Below are 22,988 nucleotides of genomic sequence, written 5' to 3' on the forward strand. Positions count from 1 at the left end.
TATATCGGGTCTTCTGGCCACCATTCGAAGTGTGGCCGACTAAAATTCCTAAAAGAAATTATGATGCACAATTTTTTCAGTTTCCATTTTAAAACCTTTTCAAACAACATCCTAAAATAAACCCAATCAATCGAGTTAACACTGGTATCCGGAATGATATTTTTTGGGAGGACTGAACGCAGAAATTGTAACCCATAAAAACGTAAACGCAAGCGACTTGGCCGGGCCACCCAATGTACTGTAGCATTAGGACTACGGGCCGCAGGCCATCCAGGCCCATCGGGCTGACATCGGCCCGGCCCGGCTGCCCGACAACACGTGGAGAAAGCCCGTCCGTCGTCCACCTTCCACAGTGTTACTGCATAGTCGTTTCTGAGTTCCCAAGAACCGCGCGAACTCTGCCGCAAAATTTCACTGCCTCCGCACATTTCCTTTCCCTCCCCGGCCAAAAAAAAAAAAAAGATTACATTTCTTCCTTCCCTCTCTCCCCCCTCCCCACGCCAAAAATCTCTCAAACCCCCTTAAAACCCCGCTCCAAAACCCCGCCATCTCCCCCAATTCCCCAAACCTCCCCTCCACTCCGCCTCTCCCACTCACACCTACCGCCGCCGCCAGCAACTGCTACTACCTCCGGTCCCGTCTCGCCTCCCGTCGCCGGCGGCCGCCATGGTGGGCCGTGGCGACGACGACTCCCGCTGGCCGGAGTCTCCCTCCCAGGCAGTCCTCTTCGCCGACGAGATTGCCGCCGTCCGCGCCGTCCTCGGGTCCGCCCTCCCCGAGGTCCGCGTCGTCGCCACGCTGTCCCGGTGCGGCGGCAACACCGAGCGCGCCATCAACGCGCTCCTCGACAACGACGCCGCGGTCGATACCAAGAAAGCTCGTCCGGTCAAAGCAGAGCGCGACGTTAGCGGTGCCGCCGCTCAGGCGCCGGCGCAGTCTTTGGTGAAGGTGAAGGCTGATGCCCCCGACGAGGTCTTGGGGAGCCAAGATTCCGACGGCTCCTCAGCGAAGGCCGCCGTCAATGTCAAGAGCGAGCCGATCGATTCGCCCGTCAAAGATCCTTCTTCGATTCCGCTGCACCGGGTCAAGGAGGAGAGGTGCGACGGCGACGGACCCAAGAAAGGCCCCGGTGCGGTGGCGAGCGGCGGAGGTATTAGCCTCGTGCCGAGGCCAAAGAAGAGGCCGCGGGAGGACGCGGTGGTGACCATCGACCTCACGATGACCCACCCGGTGCCGTACCTGAATCCGAGGCCCATCCGGGCGCTGCCGCCGCCGGAGGTCAGGGACGTGGAGATGCACGACCCGTCGCCGCTCATGGCGATTGCGCCTGCCCCGGTTAGCGATTGGAGGATGGTTGTGGCACCGCCGGAGCCCGAGTTTGGCAACTTCCCCGAGGAGCGCGACTGGTTCCTCCTCGGCAAGTCCTATGTCACCGGGCTGTCCACCAACCGTGGGAGGAGGATGATAGACGCCGGCGAGATTGTCGGTTTCACCTTCCCCTCGTACGAGAGGATCTATGGCGGGGTAAAAGTGTCAGCCAAGAAGGCGGCGACACTGGCGGAGATTGTACGCTTCTCCACCAAACGAGCCGGAGAGGTTGCTACCCAACTCTTGTGATGCTTATAACTTGATTGTATTTGAGATTGAATGATATCTTTGTGCAAAATTATCCCAATCTTGTTGTCTTGTTGATGCTGTTTACAGATTGGGAAGCTGTCACCGGAGTGGACAAAGATCATTGTCCCGCTTGTGAACTCGTCCAAGGTGAAGATTCAGGGGAAGATTGTGTTCCCGACAATGGAGCTCAGGCTGATGCAGGAGATTTTGCTGTATGTTAGGTAATGACTGATGGCGATACAAGCTTGCTGTTTGGTTAGTTAGTGATCTGTGCAGTTATGTTGGTTTGTTCTTATGCTGAATGTTGTTCCTGCAGCTTCTACGTCCACAGCTCTGTGTTCACTCAAGGTGAACTCTCATCCTGGAATACGCTCGCTCCTGCAAGTGTTGGTTATGCTGCCAACCCTCTTCATTGGTTATTTGATCATCTGAATCTAAGGACGTCCAACAAGGTAGCATATTGATTTATTCTTTTCATAATTTTTATATTGTTCTTGATCATTAATTTGTTTTTTTAAATGGACATATGTAAATCGCGTGCAGGATGATTTCTCTCTCGATGACCTCAGCACAAGAAAGCTGAAGCAAATTCTAAGGGTAAGTAACAAGCGATCTTACTGTTTTTGTACTGTCATCAGTTATTCAGTATATGTCTCACTGTACCATGGGCAAGTCACCAATGAAATGAATCTTTTGTTGCGTTTACTTATATTAGTGCAGAAAATTATAGCTTTCTCTTGTGACTTCTACTTGCCTGGCAGTATTTCTGTTGCTTTGTTCTTTGTGTTGATCCTTGATCCATACTGCTGTTATCTTTTCCAAAACATGGATTAGGGTAACCACAACAGCAGCGATGAATCCATTCCTGTGCTTGGCCAAACTTTTCCAGAGCAAAGCACTGATGAGCAGGCTATTTCAGAAGCTGCCTTGAACAAAATTGTTGGCACTGCTGAAACTTACAACTTGGAGGTAACAATAGAAGCGTGTGCAATTGTTAATATTTATGTACGAACTTAATTGTTTCTAAATATTTGGTTACATAACCGAAACAACAGGAAGCAGAGCCTCCAAGTACTCTTGTCTCTGTTCTAAAACCGTACCAAAAACAAGCTCTCTTCTGGATGTCTAAATTAGAGAAGGGAATGGATGCCAACGAAGCAACAAGAACTCTTGATCCCTGCTGGAGTGCCTACAATATCGTTGACAAGTACGTTCTATTCAGTTTCTTTTGTACAATGGCACATAACTGATGTCAGATTATGGTGATAACTAAGAAAACTATATCGTTCTTTACAGGAGAGCTCCTCCAGTGTACGTTAATCTTTTCACCGGGCAAGCAACAACACAATTTCCAAGTGTAACTGAGACTACACGAGGAGGGGTAAGCTTGTTTCAAAGGTTGCTCATGTGCTTGCTTTATATTATGTTCCCAAAGGTAGTGTTATCCCATTTTCCCTGATGTGTCCTGTCTCTTAACAGTTATAATGCTATGTTATGTGCTGCCCATTAGATATTTTAACAAGAAATAACATCATATTAGCTTCTGTAAAGAGGATTTGGATGTTCTAAATTATAATGTTGCCTAGTACTACAGCATGCCTACTACGGAGAGATTTGTCAGATGTTTGTTTCTGCTTGTTTGAGCATTTTTCTTAGCACTCTGTGCCAGTAGATAATTCTGGCAGAATGGTTCCTTCAGTTTTGTTCAGTTACATGAACATTAATATTTGCGTTTTCCTAATTGGATCGCGGTTAGATGGTGTATTGTGAAACATATTTATTTATTACCTTTACCTGTCTTTGCAGATACTAGCAGATGCAATGGGTCTTGGCAAAACTGTCATGACCATTGCTCTGATACTTTCAGATCCTAGGGGGGAGTGTTCCAACTATATAGAAAGAGATATGAGGGATCCGAGAGATCATACGATCAGGGCATGCACCTTGAGGTCCTCTATAAGAGGAGGTACCCTTATTGTTTGCCCGATGGCATTATTGGGTCAATGGAAGGTAAGCATCTTAGTTTACTATTATTGTGTACATTTCTATTGTCTTATTCAACCAATCATCATTAATAAGCATTATTTTATTTTTGTAAGGTCGTAATATTTAATAGTCTGTCAGGTTGCTGTTTATCCTATTATTCGTGCAGTGCATCTTGAACCAATGTAACATTATTTAGAAGATCTTTCCTAGTTTCTGCAATAAACTTTGACTGCACAAGAAAAGTAATAACACATGTATTGTTCTTCCTCGCAGGATGAATTGGAGGCACATGCAACACAAGGAGCTCTTTCTGTGTTTGTACACTATGGTGGTGATAAAACTGATGACCTTGTACTGATGGCTCGGCATGATGTTGTCTTAACGACCTATGGTGTCCTTTCAGCCACATACAAAACTGTATGTGTTTGGCATTTGGCCTCTGCTGCCAGTCTCATGGTCATAGTTATATTTTTTGGAACTAACAAGATCATCACAATATTCGCTAATGAAAAATACTATCCTTCACAGGATTACAGAAGCATGTTTCACATGATTGATTGGTATAGGATTGTGCTTGATGAAGCTCACACAATCAAATCTCCTAAAACAAAAGTGGCCCAAGCAGCTTTTGGATTAACCTCACAATGCAGATGGTGCCTTACAGGCACACCATTGCAAGTATGTTTTCACGACTGGCATTCACATTTGGTTTTCAGTGCTTTCAGTTGAACTGGTGGCATTTAAAATGTTAACATTTGAAAGCATGATCTAATTTTTTGTATTTTATGGTGAGTCTAACTCATTGTTATGGTCACATTTGCTGCAGAATAATTTGGAGGACCTCTACAGTCTTCTCTGCTTCCTACATGTTGAACCATGGTGCAATGCAAACTGGTATGGATTGTATCCAACTTCTTAATTCATATATCTACTATAGGTATTTTGGTTATTCTGACTTGTGACATTTTTGTTTCTCTCTAGGTGGCAGAAGTTGATCCAGAAACCTTATGAGAATGGTGAAGCTAGTGGATTGAAACTTGTTAGAGCTATTCTTAGGCCACTAATGCTGAGGAGGACCAAGGAGACAAAAGACAAGACGGGAAAGTATGTATTTTCTTATTTCATTTTTCTTCAAAGTTCACAATTGCATAAATAAGCATATATCATGCCTCATAATGCTCCAATGTTTGCTTCAGTCCCATACTGGTTCTCCCTCCAGCTCATATTGAAGTTGTGGAATGCGAACAATCGGAACATGAGCATGATTTCTATGAAGCACTTTTCAGGAGATCAAAGGTATATTTTTGTTTAAATGTTGTTTTCCCGTTTATACAAAATGGAATTGTATATGTTAGTTTTCAATGTTTGTTTCATGGTCGAGTTAACTGATGTGGCACTACAAGATGGACTTGTAGATGTTAGTTTTCAATGTTTGTTTCATGATTGAGTTAAACTGATGTGGTGCTAAAAGCAGGATTCTTGTTCATCTTGGTCAAACTTAACTGAATTGGGCTTCTGAATATTATTTGGCATAATTATGAAATTTCATGAACAATATTTGGTGCATGTCTGACACAAAATGGTGCCTCCAACAGGTTCAGTTTGACAAATTTGTAGCACAAGGCAGTGTTCTTAACAACTATGCTAATATTCTTGAGCTACTTCTCCGGCTAAGGCAGTGCTGCAATCACCCTTTTCTAGTTATCAGGTTAACCATACATTGCAAGAAAGTACTCTATTTTTCCATTCCATCAATGCATCATCTAATTCCTTTGCTGAATTCTTAATGTGCAGCCGAGCTGATACTCAAAAGTATGCTGACCTCGACAAGCTAGCACAGCGTTTCCTTGAAGGAGTGCAAAGTTATTCTAGAAGGCAGAATGCGCTACCGTCACGTGCGTATGTAGAAGAGGTTGTTGAAGAAATTCGTCAGGGTGCTACTACCGAGTGCCCTATCTGCCTTGAATCAGCTTCTGATGATCCTGTGCTCACGCCTTGTGCACACCGGATGTGCCGTGAGTGCCTTCTTTCTAGCTGGAGGACTCCAGCTGGAGGGCCATGTCCGCTCTGTCGAAGTCACATCAGCAAATCTGACCTGATCATACTGCCTGCTCAGTGCCGCTTCCAGGTTGATGCCGAAAATAACTGGAAGGACTCGTGCAAGGTGAGCAAACTTATCATGATCCTGCAGGACCTTCAGAAGAAGAGGGAGAAGAGCATTGTATTCAGCCAGTTTACTTCATTCTTTGATCTTCTGGAGATCCCCTTTAGTCATAAGGGTATCAAGTTCTTGAGGTTTGATGGCAAGCTGAGCCAGAAGCATAGAGAAAAAGTTCTGAAGGAATTCAGTGAAAGTGAGGACAAGCTGGTATGCATGAGCTATTTCTAGTCATGCTTGTATTTTCCTTTCTGCATAAGTAGTTCTTGACGCATGCTAATTATTTGGTATGAAAAATCAGGTGCTACTGATGTCACTCAAAGCTGGAGGTGTAGGGCTAAATCTAACTGCTGCCTCCAATGTTTTTCTGATGGTAGTTATACTACACCATGTCAATGCAGTGAAATGGCAATTCTCTTGACATTAACTAATTGGTCACATTGACAATGTGACACCGCTATTTGTTTATATAGGATACATGGTGGAATCCTGCAGTGGAAGAGCAGGCCATTATGAGAATTCACCGTATTGGGCAGAAAAGAACAGTCCAAGTGAGACGTTTCATCGTCAAGGTAAATAACAATGGCTTTCGCAATCCTGTTTTGATGCATTGCTTGTTCACCAAGATCCTGAAACCTCAAATGCTTCCTTTATTTAAGGATACTGTTGAGGAGCGGATGCAACAGGTGCAAGTGCGCAAGCAGAGGATGATTTCTGGGGCGTTGACGGACGATGAAGTCCGGGGTGCTCGCATTGAGCATCTAAAGATGCTGTTCACGTGATTGTTGCCAGTAACTGCAGATGTATATAGTTGATATTTTGTGTCATGGATGCTTAGTAGTGTCCAAGTAAGACATGTTGGTACTATCAAGGTTCAGTCCATTGTGAATGGGAATGTGATATTTTGTATATTATCTTTAGTGGCAAATTCTGATGTAGAACGTCCTCTTGAATGATTAAATCCTTAACCTATTATATGAAAATAGCTGGTCTTCGTTTGGTACACATCGCAGGTTGTTGATCCATGTTGTTCCTAATATATCGGCAAATGAATAGGCAGGCTTCAGTGGCGAGTTTGTGGTTCTGGTTGTATTGAATTCAGTCGAACGCTCGTGTACATTCCTGACGAAGTGATTCTACAAAACTAAGTTTGACACTAGGAATTCCAATGAAGCTCGAGAAACATAAAGGTTTCCTCTATTTAATACATGTGGCATATTCATGGTCAGGGGTGAAAATTGGTCGTATTTTTTCCATCCATTCTTCTAAACCGGTTTAGATGCTAATTAGATTTTAGATATTTGAAAGAAATCTTGGATATTGGATCAAATCTCGAATAGTTGTATCGAATTTCAGATTCGGGTGTAGGGAACTAAATATCTGTTGGATATTATATATCTGAGAATAAAATTGGATATATTCGAAGACTATCTGAGCATATCTTTTAGGGTTTACAACATTTTCATATGAAGTCGGATGAAGACAATCTTTATATGAAAATTGTAGGTCTCGATCTACAAGTTTATCAAGGAGTTGTCTATCCCTATAGTCCTAGTTGGAGCACCTATGCAAGGGTATAACTCCCTCTTGATACCGCGCAAGGGAGCAAACGCTCTCTAGTGGTAGTCCTTCTCTACTTGGATCGATGGACTTCAAAATAGCACATCTTTATCTTGGGGTTTCAACAATCATTTCACTATGATGCTCATCAAGATCAAATACCACCAAGCCATCTAAGTAACACCAATCACAAAGGGTAACAAGCTAAGAACCTCACTTACCTAATCTAAGCCAAAGAGATGAGTGGATGCACAATAGCTACTGTCAAATCACTCAAATGCTTCTTCTTCTTGAGTCTCCTAGGATGTAAATTAGCTCAACCACTAGCCAAGAGGGTCTTCATGGCGCAGAGGGGTTGTGTTTATAGCTCAATGGGCCAAAGTAGTTGTTACCCCCTCGGACTAGAAAAATTGACTTCACTGGATGATCCGTTGATGTCCAAACTCTTAGCATCGGAACATCCAGTGTGTAGAAGTCTTAAAGCTTTAGAAACTAGCAGTTACTCTATGACAACACTCACCGAATGATCTGGTGAGGTTTGAATGCCAACATTGAACATCTGTTGTGCATAGCCTTCAAGACCTCCTCCTGTAAACTCACTCTGGTGATCACTGGATCATCTGGTGCTAATACTTTGATGACACCATTGGATCATGCGATGTGTAGAATTTCATACTTCCACCAAAAAATATCTCTATGGAACCTTACTTCGGTGTAGTTCTCTGATGAACATAGGATCATCCTGATGACGATGTCACTCTTTTGGATATGTGTAACACTACACCTCAAGATATACAAGGACCAAATACAAGAACATGTGCTCGGTAATTAAACCATCAGCTAAACTTGTTCCTCGCTGTTCATGCTTTCTTGGATGGGTTATTACTAAATTCTTGTGATGTTTTTCTGCTTAGGAATATGGGAGATGAATCACAAGCTCACATGGACGTCATCTCTCAAAGGCCAAGTCTACTCGGACTCAAAGCAGAGCTCTAGTCGGACTTCAAATTCAATTAAGAGTCTCAGGACAACACGTTAATAAAATGGGCACAACTTTTGCAAACAGAGTCCAATTGAGATGTTCCTTGACTTGATGGAAAGCTTATGACGAGCCCTTTCAAATGAATCTGGTCTCACCCTTAGATTCCTTATAGATTAATCAGAGTTAATGAAATAAGATATTGTGTCACTATTGTGGGCCTTGTTAGGTGTTGTAAGCGTGTTTGTTGGTGACATGGGAACCAGGGGTCCCCGAGTCTCGAGGCCAGGACAGCAGAATGCCACATGGCGCCATCCCTCGGGGACTATCTCCCCAAGGTCCGAGAAGACCCAGTTCCGGGAGAGGGCGCTCGGGGCCATGAACAGTGGTCCCCGAGTACCCGAGTTCCCCGAGGACCCGAGAAGGCAGTTCCGGGAGAGGGTGCTCGGGGATATGAACAGTAGTCCCCGGGTACCTGAGTTCCCCGAGGACTCGAGAAGACACGGTTCCGGGAGAGGGCACTAGGGGCCATGAACAGTGGTCCCCGAGCACCCGAGTATCCCGAGGATTCAAGAAGTCGTATCAGAGAGAGGGCGCTCGGGGCTATGAACAGTAGTTCCTGAGCGCCCAGAGTTCCCTGAGGACCTGAGAGGCCCTTTGTCGGTGGACCCCACAAGGTTTCAGCGGTGAGATGTCGATTAGTGAGAGGCCCGATGCTGCATTTAAGAGGGAGCATGGCCTATCACTTCCAACCACTCCCCCCACGCCTGCTATCAGTCCTTGCCACCGCCTGGCAGGGAGGTGTGGGGACATTTAATGCGACGGGTTCCATCACGCGTCATCCGGAACGGCTTGGGGATATCGTCATTGGGCTCGAGGCATATCGCCTGCCGCCCTGCTGTGTCAGGCTTGCTCTAACCAGGCGGGCACGCGGGGTTGCTCGGTGGCTGCCCAGTGCGCTCCCCTTGCTGCACCTGCTAAAAAGTGGCATGATGACGACAAGACCAGTCGGGGATGTATTTTCAACCCCTGTAACGTCAAACTGTAGCCCTATGATGGTTGCTTTCCATTTATGGCTCATAGGGACTCGTGCCCTCCTTTCTGGGCACGCCAAGCCTCCCGACGGTATAAGAAGGGGGTGGACACCCCGGAGAAGAAGAGGTTTAGGTTGAACAAGTTCAAGGGACCGAGGCAGACTCAGAGAAGCTCGACAGACAAGCTAACGAAGTCAGGACACACGAAGACCGAAGCTCTAGACTTAGAAAAAAATCCTTGTAACCCAAGAGATCCACAGAGAGGCATTCCAGAGCATTTATAGTATACACACAGGAGTAGTGTATTACGCTCCGTGCGGCCCGAACCTGTCTAAAAATCCCTCGAGCATTTATTTCCTCTAGCATCCGATCATCTGTCCCGCCTGCATCTCCCATATACTCGCATTTAATTTATGTATGAGGTAGATTCAGAACCATCCCCCCGACCAAATCTCAAAGGGGGTCCCTCCGGATCCCCGCTTGAGGAGTTCATCCTCTGACAGCTGGCACGCCAAGTAGGGGGTTGCATCTCTGAATCCGCCTTGATTTCTGCAGAAAAGATGGCAGGCGGACATCGTCTCCAAAGCACCGGCTCCAACTCCAGCGAAGAAGTGGAGCCCATCGCTCAGGAGGCCCCAGTTTGTACTGTTCCTCAGCAGCAGCAGCGGTCGGCCCGTACGGTGCCCCCCTCCCTCGGGGACAACGGCGCTGGGACCAGCAGGGCCTCCGCCGCCGTTGTAGGCGGGCTACCTAATCCTCAGCAAGCGGCAGACACCCCTGCCGCAAGATCTACGTCCAGACAGGGTCGGGAGCCGTTACGGCATAGGCTCACCTTCGGTGACGCCAGCCCTGGGAGCACTTTGCTTGCAGCGCAAGCACTCCTCAGGCACCTGCCTGTCCAGGCAGCGGGGGAAACCCCAGAAGGCCGTTGGCTGCAAGAGGTGGCCGCCCTGGTGGGCACAGCTCACCGGCAGGTGCTGGCCGAAAGCTCCCATACCACCTCCCACCGTGGCGCAACCAAAACTGGCCGGGGGGCCTCCAGGCGGAGTGCTACCCCCCGCCCCCTTGACCACAAAAGGAGCTCAGGACCTTCTCTTACACCTCAATTAGCGGAGGGCCGTCGAGCATGCGCGTGTCACCCTTGAGCGCCACCGGGAGTTCCGGCACGAGGCTGAGGTAGAGGACCAGGCTTCCTCTATGCCGGCCCGCGACCGTTGGGGTTCCCTGGCGTGCCAGCATTCACCACCCAAAGGGCGCTGCTCGCGCCGCGGGATATGGCACCGGCTGCTACGTGTTCACCAGCAAGCTCCGTCGGGTCAACTGGCCCACTAAGTTCTAGCCAGAACTACCGGAGAAGTACGACGGGTCCATCGTCGAGTTCCTCCAGGTCTACATCACTGCCGTCCAAGCGGCGGGCGGCAGTGAAAAGGTTATGGCCAATTACTTTCACGTAGCCTTGAGGGGCTCTGCCCACTCCTAGCTTATGAACTTACCCCCAGGATCTATTAGTTCCTGGGATGATCTGTGCCACCAATTCATGGCCAATTTTCAGGGCACTTTCACGCGCCCCGGCTTGGAGTGCGACCTCCATGCTGTGAAGCAGCAAGAGGGGGAGACACTGAGGTGCTTCATACAGCGTTTTAGCCAAGTCTGCAACACCATCCCACGGATTACCCCTCATGCCATCATCGTCGCATTCCGGCAGGGCGTCCGCGACGAGCGGATACTTGAAAAGCTAGGCACGCATGAGGTCGAGACCACCACGGAGCTCTTCGCGTTGGTCGACAAATGCGCCAAGGCGGCAGAGGCTCGGGCGTGGCATGTCCCGCGCCCTAAGCAACCCGCCGCCAACAAGGCAGGTCCTTCCCGCTCTGAAAGGTGGGACAAGAAAAAGAGAAGGAAGTGCGACGCTGCCCCTGTCGTGCTGGCGGAGGGCCCTACCCGCAGGTCAGCGTGCCGGGCGGCTGTCGACAAGAAGCCTGCTCCCGCGAGGCCCGAACCGGGAAAGTAGTGTGCGATCCACCAAACTGACTGGCATGACCTCACCGAGTGCCGGTCGGTCAAAGGGCTCGTCGAGCGGTGCCAGAAGGAGCACGAGGAGCGCCGCAGGGGTGGCGACGACAAAACCTCCCCCGAGAACCAAGAGCTCGAGCACACCATCGCTTTCATCGACGGGGGCGCGTACACGCCCTCCTCTCGTCGCTGCGTCAAGACAATGCGGCGTGAAGTGGGCTCGGCAACCCCGGGCGCTGCGGCCGCAAGGCCCCTGAAGTGGTCGGAGATCCTGATCACCTTCAGTTTGGCAGACCACCCCGCGAGTACTGCAGGCATGGGGCAACTACCTCTCATAGTTTCCCCCACCATCTGCAATGTAAAGGTCAGCAGAGTGCTGATCGATGAGGGTGCAGGCTTAAATCTCCTGTCCCAGGAGGCCTTCAAGAAGCTGCAGGTGCCTTCAAGGCGCCTAAGGCCATCGCTCCCCTTCTACGGGGTGACACCGGGGCATACATTGCCCCTCGGGTAGGTCGAGCTGCCCGTCACTTTCGGGAGCCGAGACAACTTCCGGACGGAGAACGTCGTCTTCGACATCGCGGAGGTCCCCCTGCCCTACAATGCCATCCTCGGGCGCCTGGTGCTCGCCCGGTTCATGGTGGTGACGCACTATGACTACCTCATGGTTAAGATGTCGGGCCCTACTGGCCCCATCTCCGTGCCCGCCGAGATCGGTAGCGTTGTCTCCTGCGCCGAGAAGCTCTACTCGGCCTTGGTCTCTGCTCGGGCCGAGGACGAAGGACACCTAGGGGGCCCAGGACCCTCTTCATCCAAACTCCGACTCGCCGCCGACGCCTCCATCCCCACGAAGGAGGACGTGGTGGGTGAAGACTTGTCCCAGGTCATCCGGATCGGCGGTGACATGGGCGACAAATAGGAAAGCGTGCTCGTCGCCTTCCTCTGGGCTAACGTTGACGTGTTTGCATGGCAGCCATTTGATATGTCTAGGATCCCTAGGGAGGTGATCGAGCACCACCTTGCTGTGCGACCAGACGCACGACCGGTGAGGCAGAAGATCCGGGCCATCGAGCAGATGCGTCCCCCGGCTCGTCTCAAGGAGGTCTCCAGCGTCTCGCTGGCTGCATGGCAGCCCAGGGGCGCTTCATCTCCAAGCTCGGGGAGCGAGGGCTCCCACTCTTCAAACTGCTGAAGAAGACCGGTCATTTTGACTGGACACCGGAGGCCGAGCAGGCCTTCCAGAACTTGAAGAAGTATCTCACCATACCGCCCGTACTGGTAGCCCCCTCCGAGGGTGAGCCTTTACTGCTCTACGTCTCGGCCACTCCTCAGGTTGTGAGCATGGTACTGGTGGTGGAGCATGACGAGTGCTCAGGGTAAGGTGCTGGGTCCGAGCTCCCAGCGACCCCCGAGCAGCCTTTAGGTCTCGGGGCTCCTCCCGACCAGGGAGTCGAGCCCGAGACCCCGCTGCTCCCGACCAGGGAGTCGAGCCAGAGACCCCGGCTCCTCCCAACCAGGGAGTCAAGCCCGAGACCTCGGCCGGCCCCGACCACTGTGCCGAGCTTGGGGGCTGTGACAATTCCTCGGGGGAGGCTGCTGTTCGGGCCCGCCGTATACAACGACCAGTGTACTTCGTTAGTGAAGTCCTCCGAGATGCCAAGACAAGGTACCCCCAAGCTCAGATGATGCTTTATGCTGTGCTCGTCGCTTCTAGGAAGCGGCATCACTACTTCCAGGTGCACAAGGTCTCGGTGGTAACCACGTACCCACTGGGGCCGATCCTCCGGAACCGAGAAGGCACGGGGCGTATCGTCAAGTGGGCGGTCGAGCTCGCAGCATTTGATCTGCACTTCATCAGCCGCCAAGCAATCAAGAGCCAAGCTCTGTCTGACTTCGTGGCGGAGTGGACACCAGTCCCCGAGATCGACAATGAAGAGATTTCCACGTACCCCGGGCAAGATGGGCCCAGGTACTAGGTCATGCACTTTGACGGATCCCTCACGCTGAAAGGCACGGGGGTTGGAATGGTGCTCACCTCCCCAACGGGTGAAGTACTCCAGTACGTCATGCAGCTACATTTCCGAGCAACCAACAACATGGTGGAATATGAGTGCCTCATCGCTGGCCTCCGAGCAGCGGTGGGCCTCGGGATTCGGCAGCTGCTAGTCAAGGGAGACTCCCAACTGGTGGTCAACCAAGTATCCAAGGAATACCAGTGCGTGGATCCTCAGATGGCGGCGTACGTGGCGGAAGTCAGGAGGCTGGAGAGGCACTTTGATGGCTTGGAGCTGCGGCACATACCTTGCCGCGACAACGCTCTGGCCGATGACCTCTCCCTCCTGGCCTCTGCCCGGGCGCTCGTCCCAGCCAGAGCCTTTGAAGAAAGGCTCACACGGCCATCCGTCCTGCCTGCCGACCAGGATGAAGGGGAACCCTCGAGCCTAGTTGAGGGAACCCAGGCAGCACCCTCAGTGGGAGGTCCCGTCAGGGTGCCGCCGCCCGGTGAGTGCGCTGCGCTTGCTGGTGGTTCTCAAGATGCCTCGTGGATCAGTGAGATCCGAGGGTACTTGAAAGAAAACATCCTTCCAGGGGATGATGCCTCTACGGAGAGGATTGCACGGTAGTCCAAATGCTATGCCATAGTAGATGGGGATCTCTACCGGCGCGGCACGGACGGTGTCCTCTTGAAATGCATCACCCAGGCAGAAGGCAGTGAACTCCTCACTGAGATCCACGAGGACGAGTGCGGTGGCCATGCATCGTTCCGCACGCTGGTCGGGAAGGCCTTTCGTCAAGGCTTCTACTGGCCTACAGCCCTCCAGGACGCTTCTGAGTTGGTTCGGCGCTGCAGGGCGTGCCAGTTCCATGCAAAGCAGATTCACCAGCCAGCTCAGGCTCTCCATACCATCCCACTATCATGGCTCCGTTCTTCTTCGTCTACGGCGCCGAGGCGGTCCTCCCCTCAGAGCTCACTCTCGGCTCCCCTCGGGTGAATGCCGACTCCAAAGGCGAACAGGAACAGCGAAGACGCGACGACGTCGAGTACTTGGAGGAGCGTCGTGATGAGCCACCGTCTGAGCTGCCAGATACCAACAGAGCCTGCGACGCTACCATCACCGCCACATCTGGGCCCGGTCACTCGAGGTTGGGGATCTAGTTCTCCGACGCGCCCAAATGCGTGAAGGAAAGAATAAACTCTCCCCTATGTGGGAAGGCCCCTTCATTGTGACCGGTGCCCCACGACAAGGCTCGTTTCGGCTGGCCACAGAGGATAGGCAGCCGCTCCCAAATGCGTGGAACATCGAGCATCTGTGCAAATTTTATCCATAAGTCAGCATGTTTGTGCTCGGGCCAACCAAGCCAGGGGTCCCCCCTGCCCAAGTTGGCCGGGGGCTGCCATCAACCATGTAAGTTTGCACTTCTGTACAAATTGTCAATATACACTCTTATTCTGAGTTTTCTCTCTGGAATCCATATGTTTAATCTGCTTGGTGAGATGCTCGATTTGTGCGAGAAAAACATGCTCTCTCATTTTTCCCGCTGATAAAAACGAATCCCGGTCAGTATGCGCGTAGGCAGTAGCTGCTGACCTAAGTCTGTTGTGGTAAGTTGTGGTGTCCAGCTGCATGGTAGTACCCCGAGCACTACCGAGCCTCTGGGGTTCTCGGGTAATCCTACCGCTTGAGCAAAGAGTGGCCGGGACCGCCTAAAACCCCAGTGGCGGGCTGTCGTTGCTTGGCCTGGTCAATCCTGCCCTGGGCATCACCGAACCATTGGACCTCTTGGTTATGCCTCTGTCTGTACACTTCGCCGATCCGGGTATTCGAGAGGTCTCGGGTTAAAAATGAGAGCAGTCTATAATGAGTACCGCACTAACAGAGCGCACCAAGCAAAGAATCTTTGCCTATTTCTTAAGTTTACAGATCAATGATCAAGAACCAAGTAGCCCGACCGCAAGGGCCTCAGTGCCCAGGGCGCTGCTCGAACCTACGGGGTCCTTGGGTAATCCTACCGCTCAAACATGAGTGGTTGAGACCGTCTAGCCCCTGGTTCTGTCATAGGGTTTCTAGTACTCGGGTGCTAAAAGGATGTCCTGGGGGCTTAGGCGCTCTGTACGAGGGAACCAAAGTTTCCGGGCACCCCAAGCTCAGGGCATCGACCCTTTTCTGGATCGGTCGGCTAGAAGGCTGACAGCTGTCCGGTGAGTAACTAAAGTTACATGAATTTCCTTTCATACATACGCAATAAACTATTGTTCCTGAGTTATCCTCGGGACCCTCACATGCTAATCTGTTCGGCGAGATGGTCTCACACGCAAAACCCCGCCCACGTGCTCGTTTTTTCGGAACGACAATGTACCATACAGGCGGCGACGGCTGACCTAGGTCCTTTATGGTGGCCGTTGTGCCCGATCGTCCTGGCAGTACCCCAAGCACTACCGAGCCTCTGGGGTTCTAGGGTAATCCTACCGCTTGAGCAAAGAGTGGTCGGGGCTGCCTAGACCCCAGGGGCGGGCTGTCGGTGCTCGGTCTGGTCAGTCCTACCCCGGACACCACCAAACCGTGGGGACCCTTGATCACGTTTCCACCTGCACGCGTCTCCGGTCTGCTTGTTTGAGAGGTCGTAGGATGGAAAGCGTTCACTGGTCATGGCGTGCACCGTGCTCGATGGACTAGTCTCCCGAGCAAAGAAGTTCGTGTCTGTGTCTCTTTTGACTCAGCTACTGTGGACTCACGAGGGCTCGGGGGCTGGACGCTCGGGTGGTCCCACTACTCGAACGATGAGTGATCGGGGCAACCCAACTTCTCGGGGGAAGGTTGCCGGGCTCGGTCCGGCCAGTACCTCTCGGGACATCAAGCAAATAGCAAGCACATAAAGGACAACACAGAGCGTAGTTTCGATCCCAAAGAGTGGTTTCTATTACATTAAAAAGAACTGTTCAGGAGGGGATCACTCCCATATTTACAACATTCCAAAAAACAAAAAACCTAACTATCTACAGCCTCAGGTGGAGGAGAGGACACGTCGCTGCTGCCGTCGCCGCTCGGTTCTGGCTCCAGCTCCCGCACAGAACACGCCGCCACCTCAGCGGCGACGTCTCAGACGGCTTCCCGGGCGGTAGCTTCCTCCGCCTCAACCACGCCCTGCCGGGTTGGCTCTAGCGGGAAGGCAGGGTCTCGACTGCGATAGCAGGCGAGAACGTGCTCGGCCACTCCTTGGGCCAGTGCACGCCCCTCCCGGGTCGCCAACTCCTGCACAGCGTCAGGAAGGGCCTCGAGGCGCCGGGCGATCTCCGCAAACCCGAGGGCGATGTGTCCTGTCGTCTCCTTGTCCAACGACTACTCGCCCATGAACACGCGCCCGAGCCCAGATGATGAGGGACATCACTCTTTCAGATACATACACCGAGTATTCCTCCAACAATAGGTCTATTAACACGAGCTCGTGCACATCAACTAAATCATGAGGTGAGCTCATTCCTTAGTGTTCCTTTATATTTTGATGAGGATGGGATGCTACTGAATAATTGTGATGTATTGTTACTTAGGAACACGGGAGAAGAACAGCAAGGGCGCCCAAGCCAAGGTGGAGGTCCAATCCAGTTCGAGTCCATTTCGGAGTCCAGGACCAGTCTGCACTAAAATCGTCGCCCAGGACGCATACGGACTCCATTTTCGACGTTCTACACATGGTTGGAAAGCTAAGGAGATAAGCTTTCCAACGGGACTGGTCTCATATCCAAATTCTTTCTGACTCAATGGGAATCGTCGAAACAAGTAGACATCCAGAATCTATCAGGGTGCTGCGCCACCATCTTTTGGGCCGTTGGGCCGTGTAACGTGTTGGAGTCCATTAGGGACGCGTCCAGGGGTCCATGGCCGACCCTAGTCTTTTATATACAGTAGCCTCCACCCTAATTAGGGTTGGGTTTTGCTTAGATATTAATCTACACACAGTTGTGAGATTTTCGCTCTTGTTCCGGACCGACTAGGCCGCCGCAAGTGTTTGTGGAACCCCAACTTCGAGTGCTTAAATTCTATTCGCAATATTTCAGATTGCATCTTCTACGTTCTTGCTTGTGTTCTTGGTACGTTTGCAGGGATTGAGCCTTCTTGGCGAGATCAACCGCGCGACACAGTTGATAACCAACGGAGCTGTGGTGTAGTGATTGCAAGGGAGACGATCTATTCGGGTCGAAGCCTTTGGATCATCAACGTCGAGTTCTCCACCCACCGACTTATTACTACCTATCGGAAGATCAGTCTGACATTACTCATCACCAGCCGCCTCCACGGAGTTCCGTGCCTGCTGAAGGATGTCCCACATCATCAGCTTCCCGTTAGTCCGCTAGGCGAGGGCGGTCTCGAGCTCATCCTCGGCTTTCTTCAGCCGGTCCTCGAGGCTGGTGCTATCGGCGGTGCTAACAGGGACACCCCTCACAGTCGGGACCTCCTGGCGTTGGGCAGACGCCTCGGCCCGGGCCTTGACAGCCTGCTCTCGGGCATCTAGGTCGGCCTCTGCTTGGCGAAAAGCTCCTCCCGGGCGGTGAGTGCCGACGATGCTGAGGCGGCATCCGCCTCGCGTCGCATGATCTGCTCCTCCCGGGGGTCAAGTGCCAGCGTCGTTATTTCGATGTCAGTCTTGCGTATCGCGACCTGCTCCTCCCGGCCGAGGACGTCGGCGCTGCTACGCTCGAGCTCGTTGTTCTAGCGGGCCAAGTCTGCCTGGGCAGACCGCACGACCTCCTCCCTTCTGCTGGCCACCTCCTCCCGAGAGACCACCTGCCGCTCGCGAGCAAGCAGCTCTGTGGCACGCCTTCGGGACGCCTGGTCACGCTCGGTCGCAAGTCGCTTCATACGGCTGGCCTTCTCCTACACAGCGACGGCCTCGTCGCGGGTCTCCTCCAGCACTTCCCGCTCCTCGGCCACCTCGCGCATGGATCTCTCGTAAGACACGCGAGCCGATGCGATACGGGTCTCCAAAAGCTTTCGGGCCTCCTCCAGTAGGCCCCTCTCATCGACCAGGGTGGCGCGCTCTTTGTTGAGCTCGGCCCGCTCTGCCGCCACGACCACTTCGAGCCGCCCGATGACCTCCCGGGCGCTTCCCAGCACCTCCGGGAGGGGTTTCGGGGCCTGGCTGAAGGTGGCCGGGGGCTGGGTCCCCTGCGAGCCCTCTCTGCAGAGGCGCTCAGGGACCTCATCGCCTGCCGCGCTAGCACCGCCCTTGTCGCGACCACCTCCCCGGCGGCCATTCCTTCCTGCCTCGGAGTGCTCGAGGCAAGTTTGGTCGGTGCTCGCTGCTCGGGACCGGCCAGAGCCCTCGGCTCAGAGCTGGTCGGAGCCCTTGGCTCGAGGTCCACTGGTGCGCTCGGCCCAGGGATAGGGGCTGGCCTTAGCTCCTCCAGTTGCTTCTGGCCTCCTGTGGAGTCCTTGGGTGGCCTGAAAACAAAAACAGGTTAGTGACAAGCCAAAATCCAGGCAGATGTGCTCGAGATAGAAAGGGAGCTTATGTGGTTTTGGGCCCGCGGTAGTGCCATCGAGACTCCGGGATCCGGAAATCGGGGCTCTACGGCTTCGGTCCAGGCTCTGCCTTCCTTCTTTTTGGGGGAGGGCTCTGGCCCTCGGGCCGTTGTGGGCCAGCCCCAGCGGCCGCCCCAGAGCCTTTCTCCGGCGGCTGGTCAGTCCGGCTGCCAGTTGTTGTGCCACCCTTCGGGCTCTAGCCCTCAGGTTGCTGCGCCCTAGATCCGTTCTCCGTTCCGTAGTCCGCTCCCGAAGATTGGCCACGTCAGCAACCCTCCGTCACGTCACCGGCCGCTGGCCGTTGTCGTGGAGGTGACGGCGACGATGATGAAGACAGTTGAGGGACGTACGCCCGGGGATGCTTCCCCTTGTCTCCTCGGGCCGTCGGCCTGCTACCTTCGGCGGCGGTGCCCCGCTCTCTGTTGTCATCCACCCCGGGGATGTGGATGGTCCCGGGGTTCCGGCGTCCCGGATGATCCACCAGCCCTTGGGCGTCGAACTCCGGCATGGACGCCTGCAGTGCCGCCCAGCCCTTGTCTGCGCAGAGCACCAGCTCCTCTTGGGGCAGGACCGCCCGGGCGAGGTTGTCAACGCTGGTCACCACCTTCAGTAGGGTCGCCAGCGCCTCCTCGTTGAGGTCCTCGTCCGGGCCGATGCAGGTCCTCGTCAGGTCGCCCGAGCCGGTGTACATCCAGACGAAGTGGGCACGCTCCCGCAGAGGGGCCAGACTGCGGCGCAGGTAATCAGCAACCACCATCAGCGAACTCAGCCCCGCCAGGTGCAGGTCATCGATGTGGTTCAGCACCGGGCGCAGGCACTCATCCTCCGCGGGGGCTGCCTCCCAGGTCGGCCTGTGGGGCTCCACCGGCGTTTGGGGCAGCGTGAGGTGGTCATGGGGGCTGACATCGATGTAGACCAAGTCCCAGCGCCAGTCCTCCCATTTACCACGCAGCACCTATGGAATATAGACGTCACCGAGCCCCTCTCGCAGCCGACCACCTCCACCTCGTCGGATCCTTTCCTCTTCCCGACCGCTCGGAGGATGAAGAAGTGCCGGAACAGCGTGACCGACGGCGGCACTCCCACGAATATCTCATAGAAGTGCGCGAAGATCGCCAGGATCACCACCGAGTTCAGACTCAGGTGGGCCAGCTAGATGCCGAACGTGTCCAGCAGTTGGAGGAAGAACATCGAGAACGGCGGCACCAGTCCGGTGGCGACGAAGGACACGAAGATCACGATACGCTCCGGCCTGCGCGTGGAGGGCGAAAATTTCACCGGCGTCACCACTGACGCCTCCCGCTAGCCGACGGGCACCATCAGCTTACGGACCTTCTCAGCCCCCTCCTCGTTCATGAGGCGGGACTTCAGCATGACGCTGTTGGAGCTCGACGTATCCCGGCGACCGCTTCCTGCCCTCGGCATTCTTTGGGGGTGGGAAGTGTGCTGGAGGAGATGAGAAGAAAGGAGCGATGTGGGCTGCAAAGGGCGAGAGCTCCCGGTGTGCAAGGAAGAAGAAGACAGAAGATGGCGATCGCAAGAATGGCATGGGGGGCAACGGTTCATTCCCCCTCTCCTTTTTATATCCTGGGGATTTGAAACGGCACATTCGTCGGTGCAATATGCGAGGCGCATTCCCCTCGATCGGTGCGGTAGCCAGGCGCATCTCCCTCGATCCGTGCGGTTGCCAGGCGCACTACCCTCGATCCGCTCGGTTGCCACGTGCTCCACCCGCCTCGTTATCACTCTCCTCGAAAGTCGGAAGGGCACGCGTCCTTTCGGTTTCCCACCTGGGCCATACCAAAAGCGTGGGCCAGAAAGACTGCGAAGACCTCAAGATTCTAGCGCCTTGGGACAAGCCATGTGGCATCGGTGCTGAGATCGTCCTCAAAGAAATAAGGGCCCCACCCGTAGTCTCTGGGCCATCACCTGCCGATGGGCCCAGGGGCTGCTGTCGGTGACATCGGAACCAGGGGTCCCCGAGTCCCGAGGCCAGGACAGCAGAATACCACGTGGCGCCATCCCTCGGGGACTATCTCCCCGAGGTCCGAGAAGACCCAGTTCCGGGAGAGGGCGCTCGGGGCCATGAACAGTGGTCCCCGAGTACCCGAGTTCCCCGAGGACCCGAGAAGGCAGTTCCGGGAGAGGGTGCTCGGGGATATGAACAGTAGTCCCCGAGTACCCGAGTTCCCCGAGGACCCGAGAAGACACAGTTCTAGGAGAGGGCGCTCGGGGCCATGAACAGTGGTCCCCGAGCACCCGAGTACCCTGAGGATCCAAGAAGTCGTATCCGGGAGAGGGCACTCGGGGCTATGAACAGTAGTTCCTGAGCGCCCAGAGTTCCCCGAGGACCTGAGAGGCCCTTTGTCGGTGGACCCCACAAGGGCTCAGTGGTGAGGTGTCGATTGGTGAGAGGCCCAATGCTGCATTTAAGAGGGAGCATGGCCTATCACTTCCAACCACTCCCCCACGCCTGCTGTCATCCGACACAGCTTGGGGATATAGTCGCTGGGCTTGAGGCATATCGCCTGCCGCCCTACTGTGTCAGGCTTGCTTTGACCGAGCGGGCACGCGGGGTTGCTCGGTGGCTGCCCGGGGGCCCCCCTGCTGCACTCGCTAAAAAGTGGCATGATGACGATAGGACCGGTCGGGGACGCATTTTCAACCCCCGTAACGTCAAACAGCAGCCCCATGATGGTTGCTTTCCATTTATGGCTCATAGGGACTTGTGCCCTCCTTTCTAGGCATGTCAAGCCTCCCGACGGTATAAGAAGGGGGTGAACACCCCGGAGAAGAAGAGATTCAGGTTGAACAAGTTCAAGGGACCGAGGCAGACTCAGAGAAGCTTGACAGACAAGCTAACGAAGTCAGGACACACGAAAACCGAAGCTCTAGACTTAGACAAAAATCCTTGTAACTCAAGAGATCCACAGAGAGGCATTCCCAGAGCATTTATAGCATACACACAGGAGTAGGGTATTACGCTCCGTGCGGCCCGAACCTGTCTAAAAATCCCTCGAGCATTTATTTCCTCTAGCATCCGATCATCCGTCCCGCCTGCATCTCCCATATACTCGCATTTAATTAACGTACGAGGTAGATTCAGAACCATCCCCCCAGCCGAATCTCAAAGGGGGTCCCTCCGGATCCCCGCTTGAGGAGTTCATCCTCCGACAGTGTCGGGGTCAGAGTCCAAGTTTCGTACGCTTCTTCCCATGACCATAAAACCCTAGATCGACCTCCTCACATCCCCTATATATATAGGGTAGCCATCATAGTTTAGACTCAGATTTTGTTTAGATTATTCTATTTTAGACAATTTCGTCACTTGTTCGGTTTGTGAAACCCCAACTCGTGTTTGTTTCACACGAGGGAAATGAGTCTCGACGGCGTTTCGCCTAAGATATTTATCGTGGGCATGCCAGTATGCTCATAGTATACAAGTAAAGGAACAACAAACTAAATGGAAACACTATTACTGTATTAATCCATTTGAATCCATAAAGTACAAGTTTTCGATCACATCATATCACATACGCCACACACCCATACGCTACACACATGTGCCTCTGAGTACTCTTTGATGATCATGTCTTCTCTTGGTTCCCGGTGCTTCGGGAAGCTTGCCGGTTAATTACATCCATCTCTAACCTCCGATTAAGCTGTGTGTGATGGTCACTTCATTGATGGTCTCCTGAGCCTTGCATAGCTGTAGTCAAAGACCAAGCAAAGTGAGCATTAGATAATAAGCAAAAGAGACGGGAAAACAATTTAGCATTTTCTTCAGTGACTGTTTATGTATCCCGGATCATCATTAGCCTCATATCATCGGCCTCTGCATAATGTGAGTAATAAGAGGTGAATTAAGAGTATGACACGATGTGTAGCTACAACCGGTGCGGCAATGAGGCCATGTCTAGGAGCCCAACGTCGTGCTTAGCTCACTACACTCCCCCAGGCCTCGGACTCATCCTCATTGGCTGTCTCCGAAGGCAACAAGGCAACCCAGCCACACAGGGGACAAGCCAAGAAGGTAGTAAAGGCCACATAGGAAGGGTAATCACATATCCTTAAGCATCACTAACCTATCAACACCAAAGTCATCCTTACCAAAACCAATATTG

General features: G+C 52.8%; 1 protein-coding gene across 1 annotated transcript; it reads left to right on the forward strand.

Moving 5' to 3' along the window:
* Window positions 1-494: 494 nt before the first annotated feature.
* LOC133889379 (DNA repair protein RAD5B) lies at window positions 495-6,766 on the forward strand. Its single transcript, XM_062329916.1, has 18 exons — window positions 495-1,596; window positions 1,705-1,838; window positions 1,934-2,069; window positions 2,161-2,214; window positions 2,452-2,586; window positions 2,673-2,824; window positions 2,914-2,998; window positions 3,424-3,627; window positions 3,877-4,020; window positions 4,132-4,281; window positions 4,430-4,497; window positions 4,585-4,707; window positions 4,800-4,899; window positions 5,199-5,311; window positions 5,398-5,971; window positions 6,063-6,134; window positions 6,235-6,333; window positions 6,421-6,766. Exons 1-18 carry the CDS (start codon window positions 667-669, stop codon window positions 6,541-6,543), a joined length of 3,396 nt encoding a protein of 1,131 aa, XP_062185900.1. The 5' UTR covers window positions 495-666; the 3' UTR covers window positions 6,544-6,766.
* Window positions 6,767-22,988: the final 16,222 nt, after the last annotated feature.

The sequence above is a fragment of the Phragmites australis genome, chromosome 13 (assembly GCF_958298935.1).
Source record: "Phragmites australis chromosome 13, lpPhrAust1.1, whole genome shotgun sequence".
In the NCBI taxonomy this organism is placed as follows: Eukaryota; Viridiplantae; Streptophyta; class Magnoliopsida; order Poales; family Poaceae; genus Phragmites; species Phragmites australis.